General features: G+C 32.3%; 2 protein-coding genes across 2 annotated transcripts; both read left to right on the top strand.

Annotated features, from left to right (window-relative positions):
- Window positions 1–185: 185 nt before the first annotated feature.
- Window positions 186–3,457, top strand: LOC116342565 (probable splicing factor, arginine/serine-rich 7). Its single transcript, XM_031770231.1, has 5 exons — window positions 186–786; window positions 863–1,455; window positions 1,535–1,588; window positions 1,785–1,863; window positions 2,899–3,457. The coding sequence occupies exons 1-5, from the start codon at window positions 403–405 to the stop codon at window positions 3,328–3,330; spliced, it is 1,542 nt and encodes a 513-aa protein (XP_031626091.1). The 5' UTR covers window positions 186–402; the 3' UTR covers window positions 3,331–3,457.
- A 1,014-nt stretch (window positions 3,458–4,471) lies between these two features.
- Window positions 4,472–12,971, top strand: LOC116342365 (cysteine and histidine-rich protein 1 homolog). The gene is made up of 7 exons (XM_031769938.1): window positions 4,472–5,518; window positions 10,772–10,830; window positions 10,895–11,009; window positions 11,079–11,202; window positions 11,300–11,452; window positions 11,531–11,691; window positions 11,759–12,971. The coding sequence occupies exons 1-7, from the start codon at window positions 5,138–5,140 to the stop codon at window positions 11,987–11,989; spliced, it is 1,224 nt and encodes a 407-aa protein (XP_031625798.1). The 5' UTR covers window positions 4,472–5,137; the 3' UTR covers window positions 11,990–12,971.
- Window positions 12,972–15,052: the final 2,081 nt, after the last annotated feature.

Raw genomic sequence — 15,052 nt, 5'->3', positions numbered from 1 at the left:
AAACTTGAAAAAGATTGCAATACATAATAAACGCAATAATCAATTTAGTCTTTTTTTTTAAATATTATTTTTCCAATATTTTTCCCGGTATCTTGGAATATTCAAAAATGTATCGGGCAATACGGTTGAATTTGACAGAGAAATTGACATTCGTTTCGCCATTTTTACCGCAAATGTCACTTTGCCGAAAAATGGCTCCGATTGGCGTGTATTGCAAACGATTGTAAGAGAAAATTGATTCAGGAAAGCGACATGTCTGTTTAATTTGCAAAAACAAATTTTATTTCGTATAAATTCGATTCTGAGAGATCTAGAATTGCATCTTTGTCAGGTTATAGTACTACTCTGTGTGGTAGTTCCACTACCTTTTACAGAATTATCGAGAGACGAAAAAAACGCACCATGTCTACGAAGGTGGTACAGGTTACAAATATAGCACCGCAAGCGACAAAAGATCAAATGCAAAATCTTTTTGGTTGCATCGGTAAAATTGACGAAATTCGATTATATCCAACGGTACGGGATGTGACTTGTCCGGTGGTTTCCCGTGTTTGTTACGTGAAATTTTTTGAAAGCAGCTGTGTAGCTGTTGCCCAGCATTTGACCAATACGGTTTTTATTGACCGAGCTTTGATTGTCTGTCCAGTTGGAAATGGCACCATTCCCGATGAGTTCAAAGCGTTGGAAATTATCAACAATGGATCTTCGGTTCCCGGCTTACCAGCAAATGATTCACAATTGCCACCCGATGTTGTGAATCGCGTTGAAGGAATTCACCCATTTCAGGTATGCATTCAGTATTAACTTTATCAGAGCAATCAATTTTATCAAATATTTATATTTGAATATGTTCCATTTTCAGGTGATCAAAACGGCGGATCCGAAGCTCATAGAATTTAATCTACCCGAATATCCACCGCTACCAATTACTTTTGATGCACGTAAAATTGAAGAAATTCGTCGCACCATCATTCTGATTGACATTCCGGCTGACTGGGAACTACAAGAAATTATCAAACATTTTGGAGAGTATGCGGGTGAAGTGAAATATGGACGCTTTGCTGAAAAGAGCCGACAAAAACATGTCATGATTGAATTTTGCGAACAAAGGAGTGTTGCAAAAGCACTTAAGTTACACGGCTCAGAATTTTTGGGAAAACGTTTAAATATATATCATTCAATGCAATCAATCATTAAACCGGAAGCAAAGAGCAATGAAGCCGCTCAGCGTGAAATCGAAGAAGCAATGTCGATTGTAAAAGAGACCCAAAATATGATATCGGCCGCATTGGATCCGGTTATTGGAATACTATCATCAAAAGAAAAGTCAGTTACTCATCACAGAACTCGCACCAGATCCAGGTCACGTTCTCACAGTCATTCTCGCCGCTCAAAATCACGCAAAAGAAGCAAGCGCAGCAGATCTAGATCGAAGCGTTCCGCTTCTCGCTCACGGTGAATATTTATTTACAATGCCACTAAAATTGATTTTTTTTTTTAACTTCATTAATTGTTATAATAATTGGTGTTTTAGTTCGAAACGCAGCCGCTCACGCAGCCATTCACGAAGGAAACGTTCGCGATCTCGGTATGTAAATATACAAATTGTCTAGGGGGTAGACACAAACTAGAAAACTAAAAAAAAAGAAAGATTAGGGTTATTTAGGTCCTGTCAAATGTACGTAAAAAAATAGGAAAAATTTGTAATATTAGAGCCCGTGTCTCCCCCTAGTAAATTATCTTATTAAAATTGAAAAGTAACATGTTTTTCATTTAAAATGCAGCTCAAAACGACCAAGATCCCGTGAACGTGAAAGTAGACGCAAGCGGTCAAGATCCAGACGTCGAAGCCGCTCACCTTCGGTAAGATTTAAAAATAGCTCTTGGTTTTTTTCTATATATAAAAGTATTTGAATCTTCATTCACCATTGGCTGTTATTCACAGCACATCATAAATAGTCATATTTCAATAAAAAAAACCTTGATGGCTCTCATAAAAATGGACCAAATTAAATACAAATTGAGCAAAGAGCACACTTCCGGCTCTTCGTATTAGCATATTCCCAAAGCTAAAGTGAAAGTTGAAATTTGTTAAGAAATATATTTTTTACCTCTTAGAGAACATGTACTGGTTAAATTCAACAATATTGTCTAAACAAGTGGTTCTTACATTATATGTGTCACACTCAGATAAATTAAACAGAGCAAACTGAAAGGTAAACAGTGAGCAATGCCATTTTACCCTGGTTGAAAAATGAAACCGGAAGAATTCATCGAAGCGACAAACCTTTTTGAAGATACATCTTTACAGAGACTGTGGCTGCAGTAAAATTATAATTTGGAAATAGTATGTGCGCATTCAAATACATGAATTCGACCATTTAAAGTAATAATTTTGAAAAATCAATGTTATTGGAACGAAGCTAAGATCGCAGCCAGTAATCGTAGAAGATGCCTTATCGTAGACACAATGCTTCACAAGGAGTTAAAGGGAAAAAATCTTATTGGATTTCACGCCAACTATTCAACTATTCAACTATTCAACTATTTACCTTTCAGTTTACTCTGTTAAATTTCTATGAGCAAGCTACTACCAGAAAAATTATTTAAATTCATACCTTGATTTTTATTGGCTTGAATAAATGTATGAAAATGTTGATTGTTCATAAAAAAATTATTAGAAAAATCTACCGCATTCAAGACAATTATAAATTCAAAACAAATTAGTGATGCATTTACAAACAACTCCAAGCCCAATAAGATTAACTCAATTCGCATTTGGTTCAATTCTTTTTATTGCATCGACTATTCAATATTTGTGTATTAGAAGAATTTTCATTTAATTCCAAGCATTTGAATGTTTCTTTAAATCTTCTCATTTTATATTTGTCATAACAGAGAGATAGACGTAGATCCAGGTCACGTTCTTACGATCGTCGCGATAGACGGGAGAGAGATAGAAGAAGACACTCACGCTCTCCGCAAATCAGTAAGTCACGAAAATCAACACGCAAGGAAGAAAAGCGTCGCCAAAAGTCAAGAAGCCGTTCAAAAAGTCGCGAGAAAGAAAGATCATCGCGTCATGGGAATTCGTCTCGACATGATCGTCGGGAAGAACGCGAAGAAAGACCAAAGGAACGTCGACGTGAAAAAGATCGAAGTCGCAGTAGATCCAAGGAGTCATCACGAAAATTGAAACGTGTTTCTGAAGAGAAACCAAGTCAACGTGATTACGATGCTGAGGAACGAATTGGAACAGAGGACTCGTCAAAAAGAGAATCATCAGACGATGCATCCGAAAAGGATATGGACATTGCAAACTCTCCATAGAAAACAGAATGAAATTATCTGAAAATAATATTTTAATCTCTCCGGAACAATTTAAACTCATACCAGAGTCTTCTCTTACATTTAACGTTCATTCAAGTATTTTAATAAGAAACATTATTTAAATCAGCATAATTTCTTTCTTTTCTCATACACTAAATTTGGCTTGAAGAGTTTATCTAGCATTACTATCTTAATTTGAATAAATGTTTCTTTCTGTAAAAGATTATGTATTTGGTCAATTTTGTATTTCGGCATATTTTGAAAAAGGGAATTAAATATTAAAAATAAAATTCAAAATGGAAAAAGAGAAGAGATTGTACATTAACTCTGCTCAAGTGCAATATTTACATATGCATTAGTATGGGTGAGTGTATTGTTTCGTGTGCATGAAGTGAAAGAACAGTGTAGATTGCTCTGGCAACATTTTTCGACGTAATAAAAATGAAACGTTTTGGACTGGCTACGACACACAGCATATATACAGTGAGTGCACACAGTTGAACGCAAAATCCCTTATTATTGAGAATGTGATGCCCACAGTACACAGTACACATTGTTTTCGTTGTATCTCTTTTGCACTTAACATTTACACAAGTGTGAGTGAAACGCAGAGCCCATATGTTTTTCCAATATACTGGTTTGTTTTGGTCTCATTCTTTGTTAATGTGCTACGCAAACTCTTATGTTTTCACTTACACTTGCAACCGAATTTTTTTTTTGGTGGGGCACACACAACTGCGATTGATTTTATTGACGTTGCATATAAAATGAAAATGTTTTGAGTACTTGTATATTATTTGGAGGAATGAATGTTTTCTCATTTTAGCATGTCAGCCGATATTCAACTCACACACAAAGTTACATATACATACACACAAGCCATGTATGCATGTTTTATGTAACCAAATATTAACATAAGCAGTAGGTAGCAGCTCTGCAACGTCACATTTACATTGATACAGATTACACATACAACGTCACATCGTACAAATACATAAAACGAAAATTGTTCCGTGGAATAAAGATTGAGTGATATTCTATCTTTGTCTAACTCCAATTGCCTTGCACACATATATTTGTTGCAATCGCGATAGTGAATTTATTTTTATGCTGCGTAGTTTTCATTTCCTTCATTCTCATCGAAAAGTTAAGTCGTGTGATTAGATTTTCTCTACAAATATAATTTGGAGCAACATAACAAAGGCAGATAAATTCTTTGTTATTATTGTTGTTGAATACACTCAAATATTTATTCCATAATTTGTATCGAGAGATTCATACTTTAACTGAGAAATTAAAAATCTTACAGAAGTATTTGATTTGTATAAAATTACAAAAAATAAAATAAAAATTCAATTTTCGGAAGAGTAAATATAGAAAAGAGCAATTTAGAAGACATTTTCCATATATTAATGAAGCGTAATTGATTTTGCTGGCGATTAAAATCATTTATATAAATGTGATTAGTGAAAAGAGAGTTTATTTTGAAGAGCAAGAGGGCAAATTGTTATAAAGATTAAATAAACGCATTCAGTCAACGTGAACATCAACAAACTGAATTGATAGAGTGAACGGTCTAATTGATTTAATAATAATCAGCTTAAACAGTTCACGCAATTTTTTTTTTGTCGTCTGACCCTTATACGCTTCTATGTGGCATATGTGATTGGCTTAGAAAGTGTTGACTTAATTTAAAAACAAAGACGATTCAACTGCATTCCAGAGCCTGTTTCTTTTTTGTCTATCGACACCGTTAACGAATTCGAAATCTTTCGCCATATCATACTATTATCATCATTTTGCCAACATGGCGGACAGTATAGTTGAACCGAGTAGCTCTGCATCGGTGTCATCTATATCGCCGTTATTGCAAAATCAACAGCAGGCCGTCAATCTGAATGTGCTTTCCAATTCAAATATCATTCCGATAATATCGGCCGATATTCAAGTGGACACGGCTTCTTCGCAATCAAATCCGAGACCGCCTCCAATCAATCAATCGGCCACCAATAATAATAATCTGAACAATGATTCAGCTGGAAATGATGAGCCAGAAGCCAAACGAAAAAAAACTGAATCAACGCCATTACCAAGTACATCACAAACAAGTGAAAAGCTTGAATCAAGATTGGGTGGGATTCTTTGCTGTGCTGTTTGTTTGGATTTACCTAAAACGGCAATGTATCAGGTACGTGTAGAACGCAATGTTCGTACGCCTTTTCATCATTGTATGAGTTACGAATTGCCAATTCCATAAGAAATGGCTATTTCGTTTTATTTCACTTGATTTGATATGAAATTTCCAGTAGTTATTTGAACATTTTTCTGAAACCTTGAACGAACCATGGAAATGAGAATATATTTTTTTTTGGCAAATAACAAACAAAATGAGCTTGACTTTAAACAAAATAAAAAAAAAGAGAAAGAAATAAGTGACGTCGACAACATTTTAAATGACGGATACCACGACATCAGCCTTACAAAACTCACAAAATCATTCTACATGTTATGCGAAAACGATTGAGGAAAAATCTATTGACTTTTAAATCAATTGTCCAATTCATCCACCTCATGCGACTGCCATATGAATTTGTTTGAAAATAACATTCAAAATCCAAATAATATCAATATAAAACCTTTCTTATCGCTTTTTTATGTGGCATTTCCATAAAATTATCGAATTCTCATTGAACGATATGCAGTTTTTTCTACTTTCAAATACTCTATAGACGTCAGTAGTTCGACCCAACGCACTAACTCATACATTAAAAAAGCTAAATTTAGTTCCATTTAAAATAAATTTCGTAACAATGTAAGAGGGAGACGATGAGACATCAAAATGCTTATTTTCATAATAAATAAAAAAAGGGCACTAGATTGGGACATGAAAGAATCGTGCACATTGCATTTCATAGATGATTTTAAGAAGAATTTTTTATCATAGTTTTCGATTACGACATTCCAATTGTTCGTTTTTTGTTTGTATTAGTTTTGTTGTTGTTTTTTTCTTCTCTCCAATGCCACGAACAGAGCCTCAAAAAACTTTCAAATAATGTGGCCTAGGAGTTTCAGCTACTATTAATGTTTCGTCTTTCGTAAATGTATGGCACATAGGCTAAATTCCTATTTCACCATACTTTTTCATTCACTCGTTGGGCCTTTGTTCGCTTTGTTGCACATCATTTTTATTGGTAATGTTTTGTCGTTGCTGAAACAGCAATAGCAGTAGCAGCGCAGTCGTCACACAAACACATTCATACACATCAATGTCAATGTGTGCGTGCATATTTTAATCAAAACAGAGTTCGTCTCTCTATTCACTGTATTGCGTTTTTCAATTTTGTTTTGGTCGATAATTTTTTCTTCACTCTGTATTTGTGCTCTCACAAACACTTTTTCGAAAATATATGGGAGGGAAGTGTGCGCACAACAACGAAAAGTTCACAACACAAATGTTTACTGCTCTCAAGTACAGTTAGATTTATACGAAAGAAAAAGACATTTTTGAAATATGCTAAAATAGAAATGAACAAATTATACTAAAATAAAACTTATATGACATAAAACTAATCTGAACTGTATTTGCCTTTTCGTCAGTCTTCCGCCATATCATCGTCTTTATTTAGAGAATTATTTTCAAAATTTTATATATCGTTGAGTTAGATTGAAATTGAAGCATTTATAACATTACTATTCAAGTAACATAGTGAGTTACTTTCATGAATAGAGTTATGTAATAAATAAACTTGACTGTTATAAACCTAAAGTAAGGCAAAAATCTGAGTCCGTGAAATTTATATCGAATTGAAGCACCATATTCGAATGGAAATATTTAAATAAACAATGAAAGACCGTATTTTTTATATGAATTTTCTAAATAATAGAAACATTATGGGAAGTTAGCATAACCCATATTTGTAAAACAATCGAGATTACGTCATCACCATCACAATCCCATGTTTTGGATCTTTACTACGACTTGATGTTTACGTTTCTTCACACTTTTATTTATCTACATGTTTTCTCGGTCGTCGAATTGAAAAAAGATATCAATCTTTTGAACTAACAAATGAGGAGATATAAAGTTGAAGACATATTTCACTTGTTTTCTAGTCAAAGATTCTACTTAACTTATAAGAGATGACGGACGACATCTTTGAAAAAGTTGTCATAGTTTATAAATGCAATTCCATACCACAAGAATCTGCAAAAAAAGGCGAAAATCGACGAATTTACATTACTAGCACATTTTCCAAAGCCAATGATAATGAAAGTCGTACTTCTTCATGTTTACTGAATTTGAATTGAAAACTTAAGGCCACGTGCCAAGGTAACAATTCAATTCAATGGTTTGATACGGGAATGTTTAAATTGTTTCAAGTGTATTTTCCTATGTGTTTCCTTGTAAGTAACATCTTTGTCGAAAAATCAGTAAAAAAAACATCTCAAGGATTCCCAATGCCAATGCCAATGAAATGTTTAAATTGTACACAACGCTAGAAATACATATCGTGTAGAAACGAAATGAAATTATGAAATATAAAAAATATATGCATAATGACAGCAGGTTCATAATTTGACTAAATTTCAAATAATACACAACTCGATCGGAGAAAAGCTAGTATCTATTAGTAGTCATCAGCTAGCAATAGAAAAATAAAAATAGAAATGAAAATATTTGTCGTTTGTTTGCGTACTAACGCTCACATTTGGCTCAATTTGACTGTCCTTCAGATGCACTTCCCTTGTGCATCAATTGTAACAGGGAAATTCGATATCACATATATTATAACTAAATAGAAATCATCCATGCATTTATTGCAATTGTTTTCACAATTGTTCAAATCTAGAGTTTTCGATGAAATACCATTTCAAATTCGTATGTTTTTTATTTGAATTGAAACACGAATTCAAATTAAACATTTTCTCAAACAATATACAAAGACATGAATACAAAACAAATTGTTTCAAAAAATGGAAATCTCAGCTGTTTTTGACATGGCATACAGCTCCAATACATCTGCTTCGTGTGTACACACTTAACGAGAAATATAAACGAATGTTTATAGAAATGAGGCGATACCACTCCTATAGCTGTAGAGTTTGTAATATGTGTAATGTGTGATGTTTAATGTGTATAAAATCTATGAAACGAAATGCGTAAAAATACACCAGCTGAGTTTAGTGACCTGCGCAATAAGTGGTACTGCGAATGTATTTTCTCTTGCACTCTTGGTAACGATGGCATTCTTAAATGCAAGTACCGGAGCACCATTTCAAGCCTTCGAGCAGTGAAAAAAAGAATTCCAACTAAGATTTTTTCTATGGTTTCATCAAGACTTGTTCTATTGCATATGAATGAAGTAGATGGCGAAAAGAACTGAATCAACCATTTTGTTTTTATTTTCCCCATCGATTCATCGCTTTTTTTTTGAAAAAATTGGTGTTATAAATTATATTGGCAAAATTCCGACATTAAAATCAGATGTTTCTTTTTTTGGGCCCTAAAATGATTATGTCCAATGATGATCAAATCTTTATTATTTTATAATGGTCGACTCTATTATTGATGAACAACATCTTCCTACAGTCGAAGTGATTGGGCGACCATGTGTTCGCGAAATGTTGAGAAACTAGCTGCTGATTTGTCTATCCCGCTCTTTTCAACCATATACAAGTTATTGTGCGATAAATATCAATAATTTTCTTTCACAATTGCACACAATCATTTATCGAGAGTCGTTTGAATGGCAAAGAAATAAGTTTCACATGCAGTGTTCACTTTTTATGGAACACGTTTCCGTTTATGTATACATTCAGTGAGCGTTACAACTAAAAACCTGTTGTGTAAATGCACTATCATCCAAGTATGAGCGCGAATATCTATCGTGTAAATAATTGTTACTTGCTACGTTTTACAATGGCCAACAATTTGAAGTAAATAGCTGAAAACAAGATTTATAAAATGGACATTGATGTATGCAAACAGTTACGGTCAACATATGTGAACCATAACAAATAATCACGGCTTTTGGTTCAAAATTTTATGATAAGCGTGTATACATTGGACTTTTGGTGATTTCCGATTATCAATTGAATATACAGACAAATAAATTCCATCTACTCTTTGTATACATATTAAATATATATATTTGGAATATAATTGATAATAAAATTGTGAAAGGTATAAATATGAATGGAAAAATTCAACACAATCGAAAGTTAGCCCGTGATGCTGGGCTTTAATTACAATTCGAACGTAAAAATAACAATGAACCACCTGAACATGGTGAACGTGCCTTGAATTTGAATTTTGTCGACAAATTTAAACATTTTTTTTTTTTTTTTTTTGCATTTAAACAAATATGTCAAAGTTGCATGTGGCTTCGTATAAATATGTTTGGGCGAGCAAAGAAGCATTTTCAATGCTTCATTATCTGCAACATGTTTTTTTATATTAGTTTTTCAATATCTTTTTCATGGGAACAATAAATATTTCAAACTGTTGCCCGTTTCAATTCAACAATTGGTTTAATCTTCTTTTTGTTTGAAAGAGACTAAGGACTACCTTTTCCTATCTTGCTTTTGCTCTTTCAAAGCGTAATTTTATCTTAATTATTTTATAGTATTTCTTATCTTGCTATAAATAGAAATATATTAATTATTCGAAGCACTCTGATCAATTTCGTTTAAATTAAGCTCAAAAATGTTATCAACTCCGTAGTTTAGATAGAAACAAAAACTTTATGATAAATATTTACACATAATATTTGTTCTAGTCATTTAGTCAGCTCACAATACATTTATTTTTGTCTAGAAATAAGTTTTACAAATTACATTATTATGTTATTTATTACATGTGAAATGTTTACAACTTAAGAAAACGAAAAAAAGAAGTAAAATACATTCTAAAAACATAAAACAAAAGTGATGAAAAAGAACAACATATACAACATTAAAAATGAAATGTAAAAAATTGTACAAAATCGTAAATAGTTTAATAAATATTAAAAAAATGAACAGAAATGTTTTTTCAACAACCAAGAATTACTTTTTCTGTTATAAGTTTTGACTTCAACCAAAAAAACTACATTCATTTTCATTCGTTTTTCCGATTTGTTTTATTTTGTTCCAGGATTAATACAAAAAATGATCCATACACATTAAAATCAAAAGAAATTTTGATCTGTGCTGGTCATATATATGTAAAGCATGAAAAAATCATTTTTTTAAATAACTGAATTGTAACTCCCCTAATTTTTCTTTGTATATTTTCAGGTGGTGTGTGTTTTTTTTTAATAATTTGCCAAAAAATTTAAAATAATCTCATTTTCTTTCTTAGGAATAATATAATATTTACAGCCATAAATATTTTAAATTTTTTAGTCAATAATTACATAATTAACCATTATGCGTTTTTTTTATTATGATTTATTTGCAGTGTCAGATGGGTCATTTGATGTGCGCTGCATGCTTTACACACTTATTGGCCGATGGAAGGTAAGTACTTTTATACAATTTGCATTTGAAATTGTTTATTCATTGAAATTCATTTATTTATTAGATTACGGGATCAAGTTGCAACTTGTCCAAACTGTCGTGTCGAGATCTCTAAATCAAGTGCATCACGCAATTTAGCCGTTGAAAAGGCAGTAAGCGAGTTACCCAGCGAATGTCAGGTATTTATTCACTAAAATGTTATTAATTGTGAGAAAACATTCATTGATTTAATGATCGATTTTATTTAGTATTGCGGAAAGGAATATCCAAGCAAATCTCTTGAGCATCATGAAAAAGCTGATTGCGAATTACGTCCAACTGATTGCAAATACCAACGTATTGGTTGTAAATGGCAAGGCCCAATCCATGATGGTAAATGATAATGAATTAAAATGGATTTATGCTAGACTATGCTAGATAATGCAATAATATTAACAAATTTTGTGTACACTTTGTTTACAATTTTAAGCATCGACGCACGAAAAATCTTGTTTGCATCCGAAAAAAACCGGAGCCGAAGTAATGTTGGCATTACAAGAGAATGATGCTAAATTAAATGAAGAACGTAAACTGTTTTCCACCTTGATTGAACTTCTGAGCTACGAGAAAATCATATTCAATGGTATTTTATTTGAATTTCGTGTGATTAATTAGTTTAGTTTGAATGTGCGATTCATTTTTTATTGTGACCAATTAACAGATTTACAAATGAAGCCGTATCGCACCGATGAATATGTGCATAAATTGTTCTATGAAACATCCCGGTTCACAGCATTTAATCATCAGTGGGTGGTGAAAGCACGCATTAATGATTCACAGCGTGATCCCCACACAAATCACGAGCGAAAAATCACTTACCAAGTATGATAAGAGTCATTGTTTTATTTTTGATGGCAATCAATAGTATCGTTTTCTTATCTATTTTCAGTTGATATTGAAGACAAAAACTTCCACTCCGCTCTCAATTCACTTTTTTGCTTTAAAGGGGCCATTTTATGACATGAAATTGAATACGCAAATTTACAAGCATGATTTCACCGATTCAGAATATGAAAGTCCATATTTTCTGTTGCCGTTGCCTGATAGCTCTGAATGCAATCGCCTCTTAGCCAGCAAAGCCATTAATTTCCGTTTGATTATGTTTTTACTGTCAAAGTAAGTAGCCGTCGGCGTACATGCCGACGGCGAAAACGTCTAAGAAGGAACACTTCTTAGCAAAAGCATAACAATCGATTGTTTTGAAAAAAGTTCAAATCCACTAAAATATGATGACGTATATGTCTTAAAAGTGCTGGCATTGATTTCAATTTAAAATACCAACAAAAGAAAATTTAGATAAGAGAAATGGTATGATTTTTTAAAGAAACGAAACAAAATTCGATCGTAGTTTTTAATTCAAATTTATTGTTTTTTTCTCTCTGTAAAACGTTAATTTAAAGCTTACCAACACCGTGGAAAGTAAAATCACCACGTTTTATTAAGTTTCCAATAAACAAAGAATTAACTTGCATAGATCAATAGATGAACAAAAGTAAACAAATTTAAATATCATTTAACGTACTTTATTACAATTTCTAATATATAAACTACACTTACACTTATGCAAGAAGTTTGTGCAACGTAAACATTTCAATATACGGCTTCGGGTTATAACATTACATGAAAAAAAGAAGATTCATTCAGACATATTTGAGTAATAAGTTCGTAATCATCTATTGATTTGATTGACAGTGTTTTACAGTACGCTTCGAAAGAGAGCTAGACTCCATTGAGCGATTTAAAATGAATATTATAATCAATGCGTTTTAGTTTGTAATGCATAAATAGAATGCGAAAGAAATGGTTCAGATTCATAATGCTAAGACGTGCAGTAGAGTTATAATCCGCTGTAAATAAATTGTGTGCGATATTTTTTCATATTTTTTTTCTCTCGTTATTATTAAATCGGTTTTTCACATAAGCTTTCCTCCTCTGTTCATTAGAGATAAGCGCAAGATGTAACACTTTGTTCTTTTCACTTAGTCATAAGTAATATTGCGATGGTATGTTAACGAACGCAGCTTCAACATTTCTAACGAAAATTGAAATGCGTTGATAGATTTTAGTGCGAATAAAACTGAATTCAGCTGTAACTTATTTTCTTTGGCAATGTTCACCATTCAGATTAATCGTTGACTTATCCTCAGAAGAAAAAAACCTTTCATTTTACACTAACTTTGAAGTTTATTTACTGTAAATTCTGTGTTAATCTTGTCCTTGAATTAATTTTGTATTGTAATATTAAATTATTAATTTCCATTTTTACTTTTTTTTATATTTCATACGTTAATTTATCAGCTTCGAAAATTTAATGAAATTTTTTGAATTCACAAGCAGTTTCGACCATTTTTTTTTTTTTTTTTGATAAATGTTCACTTAAAATTCATTATTAATAAAAACGTTCATTTCTTGAAATAATTATTTGGAGCGAAGGGTCATATAATCTGAACTACAGCTGTTAACTAAAGAGACGCACTAAATATTCATAGTTGTTAGTATTTACGTGCAAACGGCAAAAATAATAAAGTTTTTTTTTAATTCTTTTTCATTTATTTAAAAGAAAATATTTTTTATTTCTATGAAAATTGTTTTTAATATTAAAATAAGTTTGTTCTCGGTTCATTGAGCTTTAATTTAAACATATGTTTTGAACTCTGATTCTCTGTAAGAATAAAAGGCAGCAATTATAACTGTGTTTTTTCATTTTTAATACTGCAAATCATTTCTTTTGCTTAATGTGAAACGTAGCTGATTACATTAAGCATAGGAATATATTTTATGTTTGTTCAGTGATTTGAGAGACAACCAGAAAAGATAGAGAACTCCTTCCACACGTTTTTTTATTCTCCACATTTAATTTTTTCATTCGTCGATAATTTTTTGGAGGTTACTGTGCAACATATTTTGATTCCGATCGTCATATATTTGGACATTGTCCACTGGACAGCCAGTAGATTCGGCTGGATTTCGGTTTTTCCGTAACTTCGTTGGGTGGATAAAAGAAGGAATAAATGAGTTTACTCCAGTGTCATTTTGATTAGTTTGTATCTAGATGATGGAAAAAAGTTGGAGTCACCTGAGGTTCCAAACTGTTTTAGATTCCTTATAAAATTTCCATTCAAATGGTGTACAAATTATGCGGCATGTTTGGTGGCGTTTTACGCCGGCCGTGTGGCTGAAATATGAAAAATTGTGAGAAAAATTGGCTTCTGAGTCTCTTTTCTTCAACCCAATCCTGATAAATTCCAATGATTTTGATTAAACTTTGCCAGATGATAGCTCTCAAAGTCCCCTTTTCAACGGTATATAGTTTATTACGCACCTTGAGCGCTTAAAGGTGGCCGCTTGAGCGCCAAACGGTATCAAAATATTGGCAGAGTCAACTTTCAAGGTGAAAATTATTGAAGAATATCATTTTATGCAATTTGAAGCTATTTCATTTTGGTTGTCTTTATTTATCAGTGAAATCCTAATTAATGTTTCATTTATCATAAACTTTGTTTCTTGGTCTCATAGACTGTTATAATCGTCCGTTGCGCTACTGATCACAGCACCAGCTAAATTTCTTATTATAGAAAACCATATTTTGTTTGCAATCATACGACTACTTTCGATTAAAAAACCATGATCTTTTTCCATATTCATTGCAACAGAGTGTTAACTGAAATAATACGATGCTGCAAATATAGACGTCAGAAGAATGGTGACACTTAAAATATACTTATTTAAATACATTTCAACTTCTCGGAAAGATGTTTCCATTATAGAATTTTCATTGACGGCACACCCGATTTGATTGATTGGTCAATCACGTACTCAAAATTATGCATATTGCGAATTTTCAACGCATTTTGAAAACTATGTTGCTGATTACGCGGCAATTGAAAATGAATTAAAATAAAATATTGTGTTATAGCCAGAAATGTCAAGGTGAGTAGTAATTGCTTTTCGTCAAGTTTTTCTTTGAATTCCTTCAAAATCGCATTATAGCGATTGATCCAAATAATACAAGGTGCGTCTCAAAGTAAACAGGACTTTGTGTATAGGGCATTTTCTGCTAGCGGAACCTATATGTGACTTGGCTCGCTGGAAAGGTGCATCCTTTGAGGATTACTTGCGTCTGATATGTCAGTATGTTTTTTTATCGGTACAAAAATGAGCATCGAACAAAGAGCCAACATTA

The sequence above is a fragment of the Contarinia nasturtii genome, unplaced genomic scaffold, assembly GCF_009176525.2.
Source record: "Contarinia nasturtii isolate CC-2019 unplaced genomic scaffold, AAFC_CNas_1.1 Cnas_scaffold_864, whole genome shotgun sequence".
Taxonomy (NCBI): domain Eukaryota; kingdom Metazoa; phylum Arthropoda; class Insecta; order Diptera; family Cecidomyiidae; genus Contarinia; species Contarinia nasturtii.
The sequence above is the reverse complement of the archived record's forward strand: the minus strand, read 5'-3'. Positions and strand labels throughout refer to the sequence as shown.